The 21,697-nt window shown below is 36.8% G+C and overlaps 1 protein-coding gene across 22 annotated transcripts in view; it reads left to right on the top strand.

Annotated features, from left to right (window-relative positions):
• Nucleotides 1-20,298, top strand: part of LOC127938607 (band 4.1-like protein 3) — a 30,569-nt gene extending 10,271 nt beyond the window's left edge. For 8 of the 22 annotated variants that reach the window (XM_052535393.1, XM_052535385.1, XM_052535328.1 and 5 more), the window contains exons 3-17: nucleotides 996-1,100; nucleotides 1,184-1,226; nucleotides 1,309-1,384; nucleotides 2,089-2,307; nucleotides 3,431-3,518; nucleotides 5,409-5,453; nucleotides 7,076-7,228; nucleotides 7,318-7,415; nucleotides 8,428-8,603; nucleotides 9,057-9,232; nucleotides 10,194-10,769; nucleotides 12,659-12,724; nucleotides 13,019-13,192; nucleotides 14,065-14,136; nucleotides 14,468-16,630. In XM_052535393.1, the coding sequence (XP_052391353.1) occupies nucleotides 996-1,100; nucleotides 1,184-1,226; nucleotides 1,309-1,384; nucleotides 2,089-2,307; nucleotides 3,431-3,518; nucleotides 5,409-5,453; nucleotides 7,076-7,228; nucleotides 7,318-7,415; nucleotides 8,428-8,603; nucleotides 9,057-9,232; nucleotides 10,194-10,769; nucleotides 12,659-12,724; nucleotides 13,019-13,192; nucleotides 14,065-14,136; nucleotides 14,468-16,354 (3,954 nt within the window). In that variant the 3' untranslated portion in view covers nucleotides 16,355-16,630. Of the gene's footprint in view, nucleotides 1-995; nucleotides 1,101-1,183; nucleotides 1,227-1,308; nucleotides 1,385-2,088; nucleotides 2,308-3,430; nucleotides 3,519-5,408; nucleotides 5,454-7,075; nucleotides 7,229-7,317; nucleotides 7,416-8,427; nucleotides 8,604-9,056; nucleotides 9,233-10,193; nucleotides 10,770-12,229; nucleotides 12,284-12,380; nucleotides 12,417-12,658; nucleotides 12,725-13,018; nucleotides 13,193-14,064; nucleotides 14,137-14,467; nucleotides 16,631-16,651; nucleotides 16,727-16,818; nucleotides 16,964-18,153; nucleotides 18,235-18,772; nucleotides 18,893-19,772 lie in introns of those variants that run through there. The other 14 variants (XR_008148772.1, XM_052535442.1, XM_052535437.1 and 11 more) reach the window with 14 other exon arrangements.
• The last annotated feature ends 1,399 nt before the right edge of the window (nucleotides 20,299-21,697 follow it).

Below are 21,697 nucleotides of genomic sequence, written 5' to 3'. Positions count from 1 at the left end.
ATATTATTATTAATGATTTAGTTGTAATCACATCTAGTGTACAAATGTCTTGCCCTCAGGTTTGAAAAGCGTGGTGCATTACAGCGGCGCAGGATCAGATGTTTATGGTTTATGAAGGGCTGGAGAACACACTCAAACACTCTTCCACGCATTTATTTTTAGCTGACTCTTCTTTTAGTGCGAGCAGGAGCAGCATACCAGAGCTGACTCTCTGGATCTTCAGTCACACACACGGAACAGAGCTGCTCGTTGTTCCTCTGAAGCACTCATAATCACATGTTACTCGTTTGGAAACATGATAGATGCTTCTGTCTGTTAAATAAATAGAATCAGAAACTAATTTGCTTCTGAAAGTCTGAACAAGTCAAGAAGAGATGTTCATTACTAATGCACTTTCAGTGCTGTGGGTTTACTCGTTGTTTACCAAATAAAACAGGAAGTGCATTAAGATTACAAAAGTCTAACTGGGACAAAACTGATTTGTTCATTTAATAAAGAATTAAAATCACAATCTCTTGGTTTGGGGAAAAATATTATTTTTTTCTCAACCCCAATAATTATTTTAATAAAAAAGTTATATTGTAATTTCATATATTTGAATTGCTTTATATATATTAATTGTATTATATATCTATTTTATTTTTTTGCATGTATTTATTTGACTGTATTTTTATTCATGAGATCATGTTTCATCATGCAACTAATTAAAAATGTAAATTTAGTAACTTACAAATAACTTTTTTATTTTAAAACCTTTTTTTTTTAAGTATTGAACAGAAAGAAATATGTTGTGTTTCCTTTTGGACAAAAACTACAGTGGAAGTCGATGGGAACCAAAACTATTTGGTTGCCAGCATTCTTCTAAATATCTTCTTTTGTCTTCCACATCAAGTCATTCAGGTTTGAGGGACCTGAGGACGAGGAGATGATGACAGAGTGATGATTTTAGGCTGCTCGGTCCCTTTAATGGATCTCTGTGTGTTTGTGTTCAACAGAAACGAGCGAAAGGTCAGGTGCTGTTCAGTAAGGTTTGTGATCACCTGAATCTCCTGGAGGAGGACTATTTCGGCATCACGTACCGGGACGCTGAAAACCAGAAGGTGTTTGTCAGTCTTCTTCTTCTGAGCTGGTTTCATGTCTCTCAGCCTGTTTTTCAATGCAGAACCTCCTGCTTTTCCCACAGAACTGGCTGGACGTTTCTAAAGAGATGAAGAAGCAGATCAGCAGTACGTCTCTCCCTCACACACTCCTGCTTTGTCTCCATCCAAACCTCTTCAGGTTCTTACAGGAAGTTCTTGTGTTTTTCAGCTGGTCCCTGGAACTTTGCTTTCAATGTGAAGTTTTATCCTCCCGATCCATCGCAGCTCTCTGAGGACATCACCAGGTCTGCTTGGATCATAGTTCACTAAAACTAAACCTTTAAAAAAGAAAGAAAAAAATTAACATTAAGTAAATACAAATTTATATATGTATATATATATTTGTTTGTTTATTTGTTTGTTTATTTTGTATTATTATATATATTTGCTCTTATTTTAGTATTATTGTTATATTATTATTATTATTATTATTATTATTATTATTTTATATATTGAATCCATTTTAATTTTAAAGTAAAAAAAAATTCTGTGCAGTTTTTTTTTTAATATGTATATGTAGTTTTTATAAAATTTTTTAATTGTTATAAAAAATAAATGTATTATCTAAATATAAATGTATAATAATAATAATAACAAAGTTGCTAAAGTAAGATTTCTCATTTTCATTTAATTTAACTTGATAAGCTAAAATTTCAATAATGCAAAATAATTAAATTACTTAAAATAATTGTATTAATATTTTGATTTTTTTTATATGGTTTAATATTTGAATCATTAGTAAAAATGACATAGCATTTAAAAAAAAAGCACAATAAAATTACTTAAACTTTAACCAAAATTAAAAACTAATTCAAATTATAAAAAGAAATAAACTATAATTGTATATCAGTGATAGTCAAATAACGCTGGTGCTAGTTTTTATTAGTGTAATAGTATACCTCAGCTGGATGCTGTGCAATCTCTCTCTCTCTCTCTCTCTCTCTCTCAGGTATTTCCTGTGTCTGCAGCTGAGAGATGACATTGTTTCTGGACGCTTGCCGTGTTCTTTCTCGACTCTCACAGTGTTGGGCTCCTACACGGTTCAGTCGGAGCTGGGAGACTGTGACTCTGAGCTGCAGGGGTCCTCTCATCTCAGTGACATGCGTCTGGCCCAGAACCAGACTAAAGAGCTGGAGGAGAAAGTGCTGGAGCTCCACCGCGGATACAAGTGAGATTCACCTCATCATCAGAGACTCTGTGTGACGATCACACGTACGGATTAACAGTCTCTTCAAGAAACTATTATAGATCTGGTTTTATTGTACATTTATGCATTTAGCAGACACTTTTATCCAAAGCGACTTACACTGCATTCAAGCTAATGATTTTCTCCTAACATGTATTCCCTGGGATTTGAACCCACAACCTTGCGCTTGCTAATGCAATGCTCTTCCACTTGTGCTACAGGAACACATTTGATCATTTTTTTTTAGTTACTGTTTATTTTAATTCAAGTAACAAATGTTTTTATTGTTTTTGTTGCTTCAGAATCACCATCAGTGTTATGTTAATATCGATTATAGTATTTTATTTTTTATTATTATTATTATTATTATTAACATTTTTTATTTTAGTTTTTAGTCATTTTAGTACTTCAGCTTTATTTTAATTACATAAGTAATTTTTAAGAAATGTTTAAGTATTTCTTGTAGTATTTTATTTGATTAGATTTTTAATTGTTTTAGTTAACAATAATTAATTTCAGTTCATCTACCAGTGTTATTTCTATTTATAGGATTAATATTTTGAATTGACTTCTATTAAAGGTATTTCTTATCCATATTTTTATTTCAGTTTTAATTCATTTAAAATAAAGAAGTTTAAGTATTAAATACATTTTAATACTTAGTTGCCAAGTCAATATTTAAAAAAAATATAATATCTGTATTTAATTTTAATTTCTGCTTTGTTTAAATGAATTAAAGTGATGTTTCTCAGAGTCACTGGTCAGTGTGAGTCAGTCATTGGTGGAGAGCCGTTCGGACGAGTTCATAGAGCTCAGTGTGATAATTGTGCTCATTAATGATGAACGGGTCAGTGTTCGATCACACAGAGACTCACTGAGTCTCCCTTCTCTACCCACAATGCCCTGCTTTGTTTACTGATACAAAGACAGAGCACAACAGAGTGTGTGTGTGTGTGTGGACATCTACACGTTTGAGCTGCTGAAGTCATCTATCATGTTGTGTAATTAAAGAATTAAGTGTTCAAAAGTCCATCTGTAAACACACGGCTTCTGTTGGTGTGTGTAAACCAGTTAGTTTATCAATAATACGTGTGTGTGTTTACAGAGGAATGAATCCTGCTGAAGCTGACATGTTGTTCCTGGAAAACGCAAAGAAACTTTCCATGTATGGAGTCGACCTTCATTGTGCCAAGGTAAAGTGTGTGTGTGTGCGTGTGTGAGATCGAGAGTGTGTGTGTATGTGTGAGAGTGTGTGTGTGTGTATGTGCGTGCGTGAGCGAGAAAGAGTGTGTGTGTGTGTGTGAGAAAGAGACTGTGAGAGACGAGTTACTTACTTGAGGCCACGAGTTGCTTACTTGAGGCCACGAGTTGCTTACTTGAGGCCACGGGTTACTTACTTGAGGCCACGGGTTACTTACTTGAGGCCACGAGTTACTTACTTGAGGCCACGAGTTACTTACTTGAGGCCACGAGTTACTTACTTGAGGCCACGAGTTACTTACTTGAGGCCACGAGTTACTTACTTGAGGCCACGAGTTACTTACTTGAGGCCACGAGTTACTTACTTGAGGCCACGAGTTACTTACTTGAGGCCACGAGTTACTTATCTTGAGGCCACGAGTTGCTTACTTGAGGCCACGAGTTGCTTACTTGAGGCCACGAGTTGCTTACTTGAGGCCACGAGTTTCTTACTTGAGGCCACGAGTTACTTATCTTGAGGCCACGAGTTACTTACTTGAGGCCACGAGTTACTTACTTGAGGCCACGAGTTACTTACTTGAGGCCACGAGTTACTTACTTGAGGCCACGAGTTACTTATGTTGAGGCCACGAGTTGCTTACTTGAGGCCACGAGTTACTTAGTTGAGGCCACGAGTTGCTTACTTGAGGCCACGAGTTGCTTACTTGAGGCCACGAGTTACTTACTTGAGGCCACGAGTTACTTATCTTGAGGCCACGAGTTACTTACTTGAGGCCACGAGTTACTTACTTGAGGCCACGAGTTACTTACTTGAGGCCACGAGTTACTTACTTGAGGCCACGAGTTACTTAGTTGAGGCCACGAGTTACTTAGTTGAGGCCACGAGTTGCTTACTTGAGGCCACGAGTTACTTATCTTGAGGCCACGAGTTACTTACTTGAGGCCACGAGTTACTTACTTGAGGCCACGAGTTACTTACTTGAGGCCACGATTTACTTACTTGAGGCCACGAGTTACTTATCTTGAGGCCACGAGTTACTTACTTGAGGCCACGAGTTACTTATCTTGAGGCCACGAGTTACTTATCTTGAGGCCACGAGTTACTTATCTTGAGGCCACGAGTTACTTATCTTGAGGCCACGAGTTGCTTACTTGAGGCCACGAGTTACTTATCTTGAGGCCACGAGTTACTTATCTTGAGGCCACGAGTTACTTATCTTGAGGCCACGAGTTACTTTTACTTGAGGCCACGAGTTACTTATCTTGAGGACACGAGTTACTTTTAATTTTTTTTTTTTGATAAAGTGGGACCAGAGGGGCTCCGTATGAATCAGAAGATACTGTCAGCACATTTTCACCGTGTTTTTTTTTTAGGAGCACAACCGTTAGACTCGTTCATAATACCTGTGATTCTTCTGCAACACATAATTAATTATTGTGTCATTAATATAGAACTCTAACCGTGATACATTCAAAATCTTTTTTTTATTTTATATTTTCATTCATTAAAAAATGAGAAATTCTTAGAAATCTCAAGTTGCACATTAACCACGCAAAAAAACAAAATGTATATGTGTGTAGTGTTTATATATGTATATAGATACACAAATAGATGTGAAATTTTATTTGAATATGTGATTGTATGACATTTATCAGAACATATAGTATAATCATCAAGATAATCCTGACATAAACGCATAAAGGGACCCGAATACATTGAGGATTAAACGCAAGAGAAGATTTTGCGTAGCAGCTCATGATCATGAAGAAACGATCTCTCGCTCTGCTGTTCTGATTGGCTGCTGCAGCCCATCTCTCTCTCTCTCTCTCTCTCTCTCTCTCTCTCTCTCTCTCTCTCTCTCGCCCCTCCTCCGCTGGTTCAGCTGCTCGGGAGGCTGTTTGATTGTTTAGCAGCGGTGCAGGAGGAGGTAAGATGCTGTGCATGTGTGTGTTTATGGATACGTGTGTCTGAATGATGCTGTGAAGGTCTCCTGCATGCCTGTGATCGTTATTCAGTGTGTGTGTGTGTGTGTGTGTGTGTGTGTGTGTGTGTGTGTGTGTGTCGTACTGCAGTGCATTGTTCCACCGTATTGCAGCTGCAGTGCATTGTTGGTGCTCTATATCGGCTCAACACGAGCGTCTTGCAGCTTCATGCACCTTCATTGTGAATGTGTTCTCCATTGTGAGTTCGTTCGGTGTGATGCGTCACGGTCCTGTCAGCGCTGATGGTTTTCTTGCTGAGTCACGCTGATGCTCGTGCTGGTTATTGATTCGTTTGATCGTCTTCTGTTGTATTCAGTACAGTATGAAAACAGAAGACGAACTATCGATCAGTGAACTATCAACGAAACATCCGTAAATCATAAATTGGTCCTACCAGGATTTTATTGTTAATTTAAAGTTAAACCATCAAAAAAAAAAACATGGTCATTACTTAGATTTTTTATTATATATATATATATATTATTTTTTTTTACTTAAAACCATTTGAAAAATGTAAAATTGTTGTGCTTTTTGTCACTTTTATTATATTTTTATTTATATTTAATAAATTATTATTTCAATTTTAGTGATTTTTTTTTTTGTTTTATAATATTTTAATGGTTGCTAAATTAATATTTTCATTTAGTTTAAGATTTGGTAATTAACTGGAGAAAAAAATCTATACAAACATAAAAAAACTAATATAATTTTTAATTGTTTATATTTATGTTCTATAGCATTTTCTTTTTTCATTTTAAAGTCTTAATTATGTTTTTGTTTTATAGTAATGTCCTTTTTTATTTTTTGAATAAAATGTATTTTTAACTGAAATAAAATTATTTTAGATTTTTTTATAAATGTATTTTATTTCATGTAATTGCCAAGGCAGCATTTCTCATTTTCATTTAGTTTAAGTAAAGGTATTAAAATAATGACACGTAAATAAACTAAATAGTACCACTTAATATAAAATTATATACACATTCAAAAACAAACAAGCAAAAAATTAATTGTGAAAATCTAAAATCTAATTTGAAAAATTAACAAACTATATTATGTCAACGATGCTAAAATAGCACTAGGATTTTATGGGTTATTGAAATTTTTTTAAAAGTAAAAATCTTTTAGTATGCGAATGTGACTATTTAAGTGCAATAAGACATGAAAGAGAACTTAGTTGAGTCTCACATGGCGTGTGACACGCTCAGAAAACACTATAACAGAAGTTTAAACTAATGTGATGATGATTTCAGAGCGATAGACATGTTAATCAAAACCAAACAGATGTTTTTTATCAGAGTATCTGTCATAGGAGCTGTAAAGGCTCCGCCCTTTTTGGAAAAGGGGGCGGGGAGCAGCAGCTCATTTGCATTTAAAGACACAGGCATTATCTGAGCTGAATTTTGAGCTGAAACTTCAGACACATTCTGGGGTCACCTGAGACTTATTGTAGAAAGGGGCATAATAAGTCACCTTTAAGTAATGAAAATTTCCATTATGGGTTTAGTGTTAGCCTAATTTGCAGTTCCTGATACGGTGAGTGTTGTGATGTGTGTGTTTCGGTCAGGATTCAGAGGGTGTGGAGATCATGCTAGGAGTTTGTTCCAGCGGCCTCCTCGTCTACAGAGAGAAACTACGCATCAATCGCTTCGCCTGGCCCAAAATACTCAAGATCTCCTACAAGAGGAACAACTTCTACATCAAGGTTCGGCCGGGAGAGGTGAGATGAGATGAGATGAGTCTGTTCTTCAGATGGACCGCAGATAGTCTGAACGAGTGTGAAACGCTTGTCTTTGTGTTTTCACTCAGCTCAAACACTTCGAGAGCACCATCGGATTCAAGCTCCCCAATCACAAAGCAGCAAAGAGACTCTGGAAAGTCTGTGTGGAGCATCACACCTTCTTCAGGTCAGACAGAGTTCATTAATACTGAGAAGTTTTATTTCTTAAGTGTGACCCTGGAGTTAACGGTCTTAAGTCGCTGGGGTATATTTGTAGCCAAAAAAACTTTTTTTTTTTTTTTTTTTTTAATTTAATACTAAATAGAATGTTTAAATACTGATATAGTTTTTATTATCACTGTTGATTTTAATTTTAGTCATCTGAAATTGGGTCTTTTTATATATATATATATATATATATATATATATATATATATATATATATATATATATATATATATATATATATAATATTTAAATATTTTAGTTTTTATTCATTTTTGTTTCAGTTTTAGTCATTTTAGTACGTAAACTAAACATTTAGTGTTATTTTAGTATCACTGAGATACTAATGTATTATTCATTACTTTAATAATATATTAACAGATTTTCCCTGTTGATTTTAAATTTAGAAATCTGAAATTGTGTTTTTATTATTTTGTTTTTGTTTTTTGTAATAATGTATTTAAATATAAATTTTTATTTTAGTTTTAGTCATTTAAATATTTCGACTTTAAACATTTTGTGTTATTTTAGTTTCGTTGAAATTGTTCCAAAGTAAAACATTTTTCAGTGTAGTTTTTGTATATTTCTGTATTGTTTTTATCAAATATTATTTCAGCTTTAGTTTTTATTATTGTAGTTCATCAAGTTAAACTATAAACTGGTCAATTAAATAAATGTAATTTTTTTCTTATTTTTGTTTATATATATATATATGTGTGTGTGTTATCATTGACAAATAGTGAAAAAATAAAGACTTTTTTTTTAACCAAGTCACTGTGCTATAAGCATAGATGTTGCATCATCATGAAAACCACATGCTTTGTTCACACTTGCAAATGTGTTTCAGTTCTTATATTGGGATCATTTACAGAAAAATGTATAACTGCCATTAAAAGCATCAGACACACCTCGGATAAGTGAAATGTTTAAATGTCCTCGATCTAATTAGCGGTCTGATCCTTGTGTCCTGATAGGCTGGTTTCTCCTGAAGCTCCTCCCAAGCGCTTCCTGTCCTTGGGCTCAAAGTTCCGCTACAGCGGCCGAACACAAGCGCAGACGCGGCGAGCGAGCGCTCTGATCACACGAGAAGCGCCGCAGTTCCAGCGATCGGCCAGCAGGAGGCACACCGTCGCACCCAGCATGAACAGCAGTGCGTAACACCGCTAACTCACACTAACTAGCTACTAACCAGCTAGTCAAGTCCGTTTCAGAGCAGAATGATCTTCAAAACAAGTTTTTATTACAGCTATGATTTCAACAAATTGTAGTAAAAACATTATGTAGTAAAATATTGACATAAAAACTGCCGTGAATGTTTGTACAGATCAGAATTTATTTGAGTGTTGATTTTTAAATGCATTCGATTAATCTATTATAGTTTCGTTCCAAAATTGTAATTTTGGTTCATTAGTATTTATATAAATAATTAAGAATTTTATAATTTCAATAACATCATTATAACAAAGCAGTTAAAATATTAAAATTAAAAGTATTAACTGTGATTTCATGTTTTTCTTTATTAAAGCACGGATTGTGTTGTGATTGAAAATGTAAGTTAATGTGTTAATATTGTTCATAATGATGTTGATGAATCTGTGATCAGCGCCAGCGACGGTCACCCGTGACGACGAGAAGAACGACAAACCCGCTGTTGCTACGGATGACCTCATCGCCATGGAAACGCCGGAGAAGAAAGCAGAGGAGATGAACTCAGTGGAGGAGGAGAATAAAGTCAACAGTGACGAATCAGAGCAAGCCCCGCCCCCCTCCGTCACCAAGGTAACCGTCAGATGATTGACAGCTTGACACGTGATGATTACGAGGTTTGTTTCAGCGTTCACGCTTCAGAACATGAACGGGACCCTAAAATAAAATCAGATTTTTATTTTTTTCTCAAATTATTACATTTCTATGAATTTTTGCAATCAAAAAGGACATTTAATCAATTTAAATCATAAAAATTTTACCATTTGACAATATATATACATAATAGTAGTACGTAAGAAAATTTTTATTTTTTTCTCAAATTCTTCCATTTCTATGCGTTTTATAACCTAAGCGGATGTCTAATCAACTTAATTCATAAAACCTGTACAATTTAATAATTTATTAAGTGTAATTTTTTTTTTTTTTTTTTTTATGAATTCAATTTTTTTTTGTTCAGTTAAATTTTAATGATTAAAAAGGATGTCATCAGTTTTATTGATTTAAAACATTTACAATTTAATAATTTATTAAAATTGTAACTATAATAGTGCCCTTATTAAATGTCTCTTTTTTTCATTCTATTTTATTAGTTCAATTAAATGCTAATAATCTGAAAGTATGTGTCATCAACTGAATTCATAAAATTTAACATAATATAAAACATAATAATTTTTCATTTATTTTATTTTTTTCCTCAAATTTTATTTTTTTCTATTTTGATTTTACTGAATTTTTCAGTTTTAATAATTTAATAAAAATGTATAATCAAAAAGTCTCTCTAATAATTGAATTCATAGAACATATTGAAATCGTAAGCAATAATAGATTAGCTGAAACTGCTAACATGTAGAACGACGATCAAACGTGTAGAAATGCATGAACATGCAGCAGTAGTTCTGTTTATCAAGCTCTTGTTTCCTGTCCTTCACTAACCAGCTTTCTTGATTTTCTTCTGATCACACATTTTTGTGTTCAACCATGCATATGTTTTCATGCATGCACCGTTTTCTCCCATCATCCTCATCGTCATCAGTCGTGTCCGTACTCATCGGATCCTTTGGGATCCGAGCTCTCTCTCCCGTCTTCTCCCGTCTCGTCCACTAAAGTGCGCAGGAGACGCAGAGAAAGCAGCCGCAAGCGCGCTTCCTCCGTCAGTCCGGCCAAAACCACAGCGGGCTGCCGGCGCCGTCAGGCCCAAGCGGATCGTAAAGCGGCTCTTCTGGAGGAACGAGCGCTGCTTCTGTCCGCACGCAAGCAGAGACTGGACCAGAGCCGCAGCCGAGGAGGAACGCTCTTCTCCTTCTCTCTGCACCTCCCCGATCTGCCCTCGCTGCTGGACGACGACGGTTATCTGAGCTTCCCTGACCTCACCGAGCTGCGCTTCCTGCCCGAGAGCCTGCATCACTTCATGCCCATCAAGTCTCCCTCGCTCATCCCCTGCTTCCTCTTCATCTTCTTCTTCCTGCTGTCCACCTCGTTCTCCGTGCCGTACGCGCTCACGCTCTCCTTCCCGCTGGCGCTGTGTCTCTGCTATCTGGAGCCCAGGGCCGCGTCGCTCGGATCGTCTCTGACGCAGGGCTTCCAGGACAGCTCAGACGACGACGACGAGGTGTGTGTGTGTGTGTGTGTGTGTGTGGTTATCTGCCACCTCAGTCTACAGAGCGTCGAGAGTGTGTCTCATCTGTTAGTTCTCAGTCAACACATTCCATGGGATTATTCTCATCCTTATCATTTGGAGAAAGCACACAGCGTGTTTCCACTGGGGCCTTCCATAAATAGCATACAATTATGTATTATAATGCTTTTTAAGTAGGGCTGAGCGATTATGAAAAAAAAATTTTTTATTGTTGTTTCAGAATTCACAATTTCATTTTCAATTATATTTAAGTAGTCAACTTAAAAACGAATCTTAAACGTGAATCAAGTAATGTTTTCTTAATTAACCAGATAGTAATAATCACATACAGTTATATAATTTGATCTATTATATGTTAGTTGTATTTTTTGGTTGTTGTTTTTTTTTGGGGGGGGGGGGTAATGATACATTTAATATAAAAATATTTATTATAATGTATTATATCATTATATATTTATATGTATTATATGTTAGATTTATTTAGTAATGATTCATTTAATATTTAATTCAATAATAGTATAATGTATTATAACAATTATGTTATTATATGTATTATGTTAGATGCATTTATTTATTTATTTGGTAATGATTCATAAATAATTCAATATAATGTATAAATGTAATTTATTCCTATAAAACAACACAAATATCAAATATTAATTTTGTGTGAATGAATAATGAAAATGAATAATATTAGATATTTGTTATTTTATAGAAATAAATTACATGTTTTTAAAAATATATAAAAATTTAATGTGTGTGTATTTTATATATTATAAAAAGAATTTTATAAACTGTAAAAAATTATATTGAATTATTTATTTATATATATATATATATATATATATATATATATATATATATATATATATATATATATATATATATATATATATATATAATGAAATCTAATACAATCAATAACGACTATAGTAATTGAGTATTAGTTCAACTGCTAGACATTTCCACGTTTAAGACCAGCTAATTTAATAATACTGTAAGTTTATCTAATAGTTGTCACTACGCTCCTTTAAACATATCATGGGACACTGCAGCGCCACCTATCTGTGCAAAGTGTCTGTTGTTTGTGCAGCTCATTTCCACTAGTTAGGGCATCGTTTACCTCTGTCTGAAGGAGACCAGAGCATTGCTCTTATCTGACGCATGTTTCATCGGTCGAACGTGATCGTTACAGTCTGACAGACGTTCTGTTAATGTCATCCTCGCGTGTCTGATGCGTGTGGAGGAATGTTTGCACATCTTTGTATGTATATCTACATGCTGTTCTCACGCATCACGTCAGGTTCATGATCTCCTCATCTGTGTTGCATCATGAACCTTCTTCACGTTCCCAAATGATCCTCGTGAAGAATCCTCTACTGATGTGAATAACATGAAGTTTTCCTTTATTGCTGCGATCTGCGGTCAAACAGACCGACAGCGATCAAACCGACTTCAATTGTGATGAGGACTCGTCTGCGACTGAGGTGTGTCTGCGCTGTGCTCTTTTATTCTCAATAGCTTGTGCTTTTAATGAGTGTATAACATGCCTCACGTCCTCTCTTTCACCCAAACTCCTTATAGTCTGACTTTGAGGACAGCTTTGACCTGAAGACACAGGTATTGAGACTCTATGGTAAACCAGTTTAAGGTGGTTTGATGGTCAGGATGAGAAACCAACTAAACCAGCAAAGACCAGCAAACCTCCTTAAGCCGGTTTGAAACCAAGACCCATCCATCATCACCATGTTTGTGCTTTTGTTTTATTAGCAAAACAATGAGTCACTGATTCATTGAGTCACTCGATTTGTTCAAAACCATTTTGAATGTTTTCCTTATTTATTTATTTTCTCTTTCTCTAGTATAGTTTCATTAAACGGATTAAAGGAGAGAATGTGTTTGTCAAGCACAGTAATCTCATGTTGGAGGTTTGTGAAGCATGAGCTGACGAGTGTTTGGGTTTAACAGCCTATGTGGCGTTTAATAACTCTATTATTGTAAATCACAACTGCAGTGAATCTAACAGCACTTGATTAAATTTTAATCAATTCTAGTTTCACAGAAATTCCAGTTTGAAGATTGCTCTTATTTTCTGGAGTGTTTCAAGCCCTTGCATGAATTAAACAAGCAACGCAGCTATGAAAAGTCAATGACATTCCTTTTGGAATCTTTTTATGCCCCGCCCCATTCGATCCCTCCCTGTGCTGTGATTGGTGGGTCAGGAGACGGACACGCCCACAGCTGTAGTGCAGCATCATCTGAGCGTCACTGAGATGAAGAGGTTGTTTCTGCAGATGCGCTGTGAAGCGTCGGGTGTGAACGAGTGGGACAGAAGACTGTCCTCGTCTCCTCGACCGGACGACCCGTCTCTGGTCAAACCTGTACACTCACAGGAAGTAAGACCTTGACAGGAAGCACGTTTGCTTTAGACGTGAGATTTGAGTGACACTTCTGATCATTTAACAACAGAAATAGACAAAGCTGCACTTTAACCCACTGTTCTGCCATTTTTGACGGCAATTTAATTTATCTTATTTCTTCAGAATGGTACAAAACTTGGGAAAGGAATTTAAAAGGTTAAATGGCTCTGAAAAAATAGCCATACTTGTGGTTTTTACGGTCAAAAGTTACCTCGATTGAAAATGAATAGATGTGAATTTCATTGAGTGGAAATGTTTGGTACTGCGCTCTTTTGTGTTATCAACTTCAAATTTGGAACACAACTTGCTTAGATTTATGGCTTGGATTTTCTGCCAGTTAAAAAGTAAAACATGTTTTGGAAAACGTGTATTTCATATTAAATTTTAAAAATGGTATTTTTGTGTGAAGTTTAAAAAAATAATTAGTTTCACTTTTTTCAGTTCTTTTCAGATTTTAGTTCACTTGAGTAACTTAGCCTTTTATTTGCAGCGTGTTGTAAAGACTAACTCGACTGGTCAGCCTGCTTGTGTTAAGCTCGTTTTGATTCATTATGAAGTGGTTTAACCCATTAAATCTCCTGACGGTTGGATTTGAAGCGTTTGTTAGGTTCTTAAGAAGATTACTTCTCTTGAGTTTGTGTGTGTGTGTGTGTGTGTTATAGTTTTTAGTTCAGTTTGAAGCACTGTTTTGTTTGTTCATCCTGTGTGTTTCACATCATGGCACTGATGATTATTCTGCATGATCACTCATTTTGTGCTTTGAGAGGCATTTCATTCCACCAACCGCTGACACTAGCTTAACGAACCCCTTTCTGTGATGTTTATCTGTTGTGTCTCTGTGTTCGTAGATGTCAGAGGAGGATAAAGCCGAATCTGAAGATGTTCCAGTGCAGAAGGATCACGCTGCTGATGGTGTGGAGGTGATATATTACTGTTTATTACATCATACACACGTGTGTTCACTGCTCGTTTAGGGCTGTTCATTACTACCTTACAGTTACATTAGTTCATTGAAGTTTTTAAGTTGTAATTACCCTAATAAAGAAACACAAACAAATATACAACTGTGCCAATCATGAATCGTGTTCATGATTTGTTTGTTCACACAGCCAGTGTGTTAAGTCACCCAGTTTAACACCGTTCTGATGGTAAGGTCATGTAAGTGTTGATGTTGTGTTGACGCGGGCAGGTGGTTTTGGCCTGTGATGAACTCTGTGACGGTGACACTGAAGTGTGCTGTTTCTGTCCCAGAGTTCAGTTGCTCCACAGGTGGAGGTGCGCTGTGAGACGGAGCTGGAGAGACCATTAGTGTCCTCTACTGCCGAAAAAGAGAAGTATATGAAGGCCCTGAATGAGGCCATCGCGATGGGGAGACGCTCCACATGGGCTTCCATTGGAGAAGAATCCAATCAACAAAACTCTGCTGGAACCCAAGAAGAGATGTGCCATGAAGAAGATGAAGACATGCTCCAAATCTGGGATCAGGAACACCAAAATATTGAGGTTGAAGATGAAATCAAGGAAACTTCTGTGGAAAGTCCAACTGAAGGAGAAGAAACCAACTCAGAAACCCAAGAGATTCCTGCCGGAAACCAAGATGATGAAGACCTGCTTCAAATCCGGGATCAGAAACGCCAAATTATTGAAGTTAAAGATGAAATCAAGGAAACTGCTTTTGAAGAACCCAGTTCAAAAACCCAAGAGATTACTACTGGAACCCAAGTTATGTGCCATGAAGAAGATGACAATGATGAAGATATGCTCCAAATATTGGATCAGAAACACCAAAGTATTAAGTTTGAAGATGTAAAAAAGAAATCTGCTTTGGAAATGTCATCTGAAGGAGAAGAAACCAACTTAGAAACCCAAGACACTCTTGCTGGAACCCAAGAAGTGATATGCCATGAAGAAGATAAAGACCTGCTCCAAATCTGGGATCAGAAGCACCAAAATATTGAGGCTGAAGATAAAAACAAGGAGCCTGCAATGGAAGAAACCACCTATGAATCCCAAGAGTTTCATACTGGGAATCAAGAAGTGATGTGCCATGAAGAAGATGAAGACATGCTCCAAGTCTTTTATCAGAAACACCAAAGTATTAAGTCTGAAGATGAAAAAAAGGAGCCTGCAATGGAAATGTCATCTGAAGGAGAAGAAACCAACTTAGAAACCCAAGAGACTCCTTCTGGAATCAAAGATGAAGACCTGCTCCAAATCTGGGATCAGAAGCACCAAAGTGTTGAGGTTGAAGATGAAACTGCAATGGATGAAATCACCTCGGAAGCTCAAGAGATTCCTGCTGGAACCCAAGAAGAGATGTGCAATGAAGAAGATGAAGACCTGCTCCAAATCTGGGATCAGAAACACCAAAATATTCAGGTTGAAGATGAAATCAAGGAAACCGCTTTGGAAGAACCCAGCTCAGAAACCCAAGAGATTCCTACTGGAACTCAAGAAGAGATGTGCCTTGAAGATACGCTCCAAATATTGGATCAGAAACACCAAATGATTGAGGTTGGGTATGAAAACAAGGAACCTGTATTGAAAACACCGTCTGAAAGAGAAGAAACCATCTTAGAAACTCAAGTGATTCCTGCTGGAAACCAGAAAGTGGTGTGCCATGGAGAACATGCCATGAATGAAGACATGCTCCACATCTGTGATCAGAAAGATCAAATCAGTGCGTTTGAAGATAAGAACAAGGAACATGTGATTTCAGACTCGTTTGAACTCTCTCAGCTCTTCAATGAAGAGGAACCTGAGGATGAATCCATCAGCGCCGGTGCTTACGGAGAATTTCCACTTTACATGAAGTCTGTATCATCAACTCTACATAACCAGATGGAAGACCAACCTCAAGAGATGATGATCCACGCTAAAGATGAAGAAGCTTCCTCATGCTTTCATTCGAGCGAGCAGCCAAGGTCTCAAACATCAGACCTTATGGAAACAAAAGTGCATCTGGATCCTGGACCAAACCAGGAGAAGGAAGTTGCACAGGAAGTGCATGAGCATAAGGCTTCTACAGTACCTCAGATAGAGGTAGCCAATCCCAGAGTGCACTGGGGTCACCGTGTGACATCAGCACTGACTAATAATGGAAACTCTCTCTCTCTTCTTCACGATTGGAAGCGTTAGTCACTGATTATTGACCCGTCTGAGCGCTGCATGATCACACACCCTAATCATCACATCTGCATGTCTGGATGCATTTATTCATGAGCAGCTGGACCATTCCATTTGTCTTTTTCCTGTTGAAATATGTCAGGTTAGATAAGTATAATGGGTTTCTTGTTGAAATATGAGGAGTTTAGTGTTTGCTGAAAGCATCCCTCATGGTTTAAAACGAGTGGTTGTCATGAATGTGATGATCTGAGCTCTAGGTGTATGTTATTCGAAAGAGTTTTCCAGTGATTTTGTGTGTTTGTGAATCAGCAGTCGGAGGAAGCGCTCAAAGACGTTCCTGTGGTTCACACCGAGACCAAGACCATCACGTACGAGTCTGCTGAGGTGAAGCGCTTCTACACTGATGCTGTTCCCAGTGTCCCGGAGTGTGTGTGTAATACGTGTGTGTGTGTGTGTGTGTGTGTGTGTGTTTATAGGTGGATGCCAGCGGAGACTCTGATCCAGGAGTCCTCATGAGCGCTCAGACCATCACATCAGAGAACAACAGCACCACCAGCACCACACACATCACCAAGGTCAGACGCTCACACACACACACACACACACACACACATCACCAAGGTCAGACGCTCACACACACACACACACACACACACATCACCAAGGTCAGACGCTCACACACACACACACACACACACATCACCAAGGTCAGACGCTCACACACACACACACACACACACACACATCACCAAGGTCAGACGCTCACACACACACACACACACACATCACCAAGGTCAGACGCTCACTCACACACACATCACCAAGGTCAGACGCTCTCACACACACACACACACACACACACAATCACCAAGGTCAGACGTTCACACACACACACACACACACATCACCAAGGTCAGACGCTCTCACACACACACACACACACACACACACACTCACACATCACCAAGGTCAGACGCTCACACACACACACACACACACTCACACACACACACACATCACCAAGGTCAGACGCTCACACACACACACACACACACTCTCACACACACACACACATCACCAAGGTCAGACACTCTCTCACACACACACACACACACACACACACACACACTCTCACACACACACACACTCTCACACACACACACTCTCACACACACACACGCTCTCACACACACACTCTCACACACACACACACACATCACCAAGGTCAGACGCTCACACACACACACACTCTCTCGCTCTCACACACATCACCAAGATCAAATTTGTTCAGATGAAGTTCTTAGCAATGCATATTACTAATAAAAAAATTTATTTTTGATATATTTACAGTAGGAAATTTACTACCATATTTTTCGGACTATAAGTCGCACCTGAGTATAAGTCGCATCAGTCCAAAAATACGTCATGATGAGGAAAAAAACATAAGTCGCACTGGACTATAAGTCGCATTTATTTAGAACCAAGAACCGAGAGAAAACATTACCGTCTCCAGCCGCCAGAGGGCGCTCTATGTCTTCAGTGTAGACTACAGGAGAACTGAGCAGCATAGAGCGCCCTCTGGCGGCTGGAGACGGTCATGTTTTCTCTTGGTTCATGTCAAATTAATTTTGATAAATAAGTCACACCTGACTATAAGTCGCAGGACCAGCCAAACTATGACAAAAAGTGCGACTTATAGTCTATAAAATACGGTATATATCTTCATGGAACATGATCTTTACTTAATATCTTAATGATTTTTGGCATAAAAGAGAAATGTATAACTTTGATTGTGTTTGTGTGTTTGTCAGACGGTGAAGGACGGGATTTCAGAGACTCACATCGAAAAGAGGATCGTCATCACAGGAGACGCAGACATCGACCACGACCAGGTGAAGCCCTGCGAGGGTTAACCAGTTAACTAGTTAGTTATCAAAACCTCAGTGATCACCTGATTAATCACCTGACCGCATGCTGGAGGCCCAAAAACACCCAAAATATTCCTCTTCCCTTCACCAGCTTAAAAATAAAACCTATTAACTGCAGTTAATAAACACATTTTAAAATACTTCTAAAAGACTATTAATTATATAAAGTTTAGTCAAGCATAAACATTTTATTACACATTTCTAAATAGTTTTGTGACTCGTTACATCATTCCTTCTATTTTAAGAGACACTTTCAGTTATTTGTAGAAATGTTCATTTTTGCTCGAGTTGTTCTTTTAAATAGTTATGATGATGACAGATTCTCATGACTATAAACTAATAAAAACTGATAATCATTCATCAGATCTGAATACATTTAATGCACTTTAATGCATCACAGTCGTGTGACTTAAATTGTCTAATCTTCGAATTGATTGATTAATCGATTGATTGATTGCTCTGTGTGGTCTCTGTCTCCCTCTGCTGGTGCATTGTGGGTCAGGCTCTGGCTCAGGCCATTAAAGAGGTCAAAGAGCAGCACCCAGACATGTCGGTCACTAAAGTAGTGGTTCATAAAGAGAGCGAGATCTCAGCGGCTGACGGTGACGTGTGAATCTCGCAGGTAAGAGAGGGTCTGATCGCTGCATGAAGCTCGCTCTGCTGGAACATCATCATGACCTCTGACCTCACGCTGTGGTCTTGTGTGCATGATGGTGTTGAGTGTGTGTGTGTGTGTGTGAAGGCCGTGAGCTGTAACACACTGATGTTTGCAGACAGACGGCTTTCTCCGCTGTGCTTTTGCTTGAATCATCTTTACAGTACATTTCCAGATGCATCGCATGAAACCAGTCACACACACGTCTGGGGCACATTTTCACTCCAAAATCAACAAAATTTTTTTACTAATTTTTATTTTTTTTTTGTATGCATTGTGATGTTTTTCATGACAATCCATGAATTAACTTTGACCCTGAAATCTGATCACTGTAGTGAAAATAATACATTAGTTAAATAGTCATATGTATGTATGTATGTATTAACTCTTTAAATCTTTGGGATCTATAAGAAGTTTTGATCAGAAATACTGAAAAACACTGAAATATTGTTAATTACTGTAATTATTTCTGTGATCAAGGCTAAATATTAAGCATCATTACTCCAGACTTAAGTTTTTTTTTTTTATAAAACATACTTTTATTCATGAAGTATGTTTAAAATTTATAAAAGGTTCAAAATAAAATAAAATAAATATTTTCCGTAATGAAATGTTTGGGTTAAATGTGTCTAATTGCAATATCATGAACAATATCACAATGCAAAAAATAAATAAATAATAATGATCCTCCAAATATTATTTTATTAGTGTAATAATTGTATTTCTCTCTATATATTTGTATTGTTATTTTCCCCGGAGGTGGAATATGACCCGGACGTGTTTTGTGTGAGAATGTCCCATCTCCTCGTCTCTGTTTGTGTGATGTGACTGTGTTTGTGTTGTTTAGGAATAAGATCCAGACTCTACCTTGAGCTCATCCGCTGTGAACCAACGGCTGACCTCTGACCTCTGACCAGATCTTCATCATCACACCGTCAGCTTCACCCTCGTCAAACCAAACCCTCGCTGAGATGCAAACAAGAAAAGAGGAAATGGATTTCCCGCCAAAAAAGTTTGATGATCCCTTGAAATATTTCCAAATATTAATTTCTGGTTTATTTATGGTCAAGTGTGAATCCCACAGAATGCACCCGCTCCAGATTAAAACTGATCCTGCATTATAAAGGCAAAACAACAAAAATAAAATAAAAGAAAGTTAGCCACTATTTTAAGGGCTTTGTAAAACTGTGTATGTGTTGGAGCAGAAATGCTTGAGTTTGGTACTGAACCCCTTGACCTTTGACCTTTCTTATATTTGACCCTGAGGGGTCGTGGTGTTTTTAGCTTGTGTAACGGATTGAACCAGCGACAAAAGAGCGATAAATGCAATTGTTGGGATTTTTATTTTGGAATAAAATGTTGCTGAAATCGAAGCAGTTTGTGTTTGTGGTTATTGAAGATATCAGAAATCATCTTTTGTTTTCATGCAGCTATATAATGTGATTTTAAAAAAAATTGGTTACATTTCACAATAAGACTATACATTAGTTAACATGAACTAACAATGTAAAATAGCTCTATATATATATACCTTAGTTAATAAATTTGCTTTAAATTAATCATTATAGACAAGTTGAAATAATAATAAATTTAATAATAAATAACAATGCACTCATTATAAATAATTTGCAATAAAATACAATAATTGTTTAATTATTATTAAATTCACTCGGTTCTGCCTCACACTGGGTATTTTGATATGCCATGTCAAACCATGTGCTGTAATGCAACACTTTATCATTTAAAATTAATTCGTCACAATATGAAATAATGCAGTCTTTAAGAAGAAGTGGTGCAGCTGTTCCAGTGTACTTCACTCTCACACCGCACGAGGGCGCCAGAGCATCACTGTCAGAACTTTAACCCTGGAGCACATCATCTGCATCTGAACATGTTATTCATTCAGTCTGACACTCAACATGTGAGGAACATTGATATAATGTTTAGAGATATATCTGTGAAATATATAAAGTGTCTTTACATTCAGCAGCACTTGCATGTTTTGAAATGAATGCTTCAGAAAGTCTCTGTCTAATCAGTCTTTGGTGAGCAAGAGACTAATTTCAACAACATTACTGACCTTTAACTTTTGAATGGTAGTGTAATATTATATACAACAATTTTCCACAAATAACTAAAATGATTCAGTTCAAGTTGAGTTTACTGTAAAAATCTCACAGAACAGAAAAAAGTCTCAGCTTCTGACATTCGTACAAAGTTTAATGCACTGTGGAAGGCTTGACCTCTGACCCCTTGGGTCAATAGGTCAACTGTCTGGTGATTAGTGTGTGATTCTCTCTTACATCAGTGTGTGCAAAACAGCACACGCCGCTTATCAAATAGCTTTTATAATTTGTGACTTGAGATCTCTTCTGAAATCTGAATTTTTAAATGCATAAATCTTACATTTAGGCCTATATATATATATATATATATTGGAAAAGTCCTGACATAGTTTTTCATTATGCATTTATGATCAATGCATTTATTCAAATTGCTAAAAATCAGCAGAAACCCTGCATAATAAATCATATAATAATAGGCATAAATAAACACATATAATGTTAAATATAAAATAGTGGAAAGAATAAAATACAGTTTAATAGAAATAAAGAAAATAACAATAAAGAGAGGAATATTTTAACAAAAACATCAAATAAAAAATTAAGTGTATTTGTTTTAGCAAGTCAATTATTCATGTGTTCATTCATTCATTAGTTTTCAATTTTTGCAGGTTTAGTCCTCCATTAGATTTATTCTGTTAAATCATAT

The sequence above is a fragment of the Carassius gibelio genome, chromosome A2 (assembly GCF_023724105.1).
Source record: "Carassius gibelio isolate Cgi1373 ecotype wild population from Czech Republic chromosome A2, carGib1.2-hapl.c, whole genome shotgun sequence".
Taxonomy (NCBI): Eukaryota; Metazoa; Chordata; class Actinopteri; order Cypriniformes; family Cyprinidae; genus Carassius; species Carassius gibelio.
The sequence above is the reverse complement of the archived record's forward strand: the minus strand, read 5'-3'. Positions and strand labels throughout refer to the sequence as shown.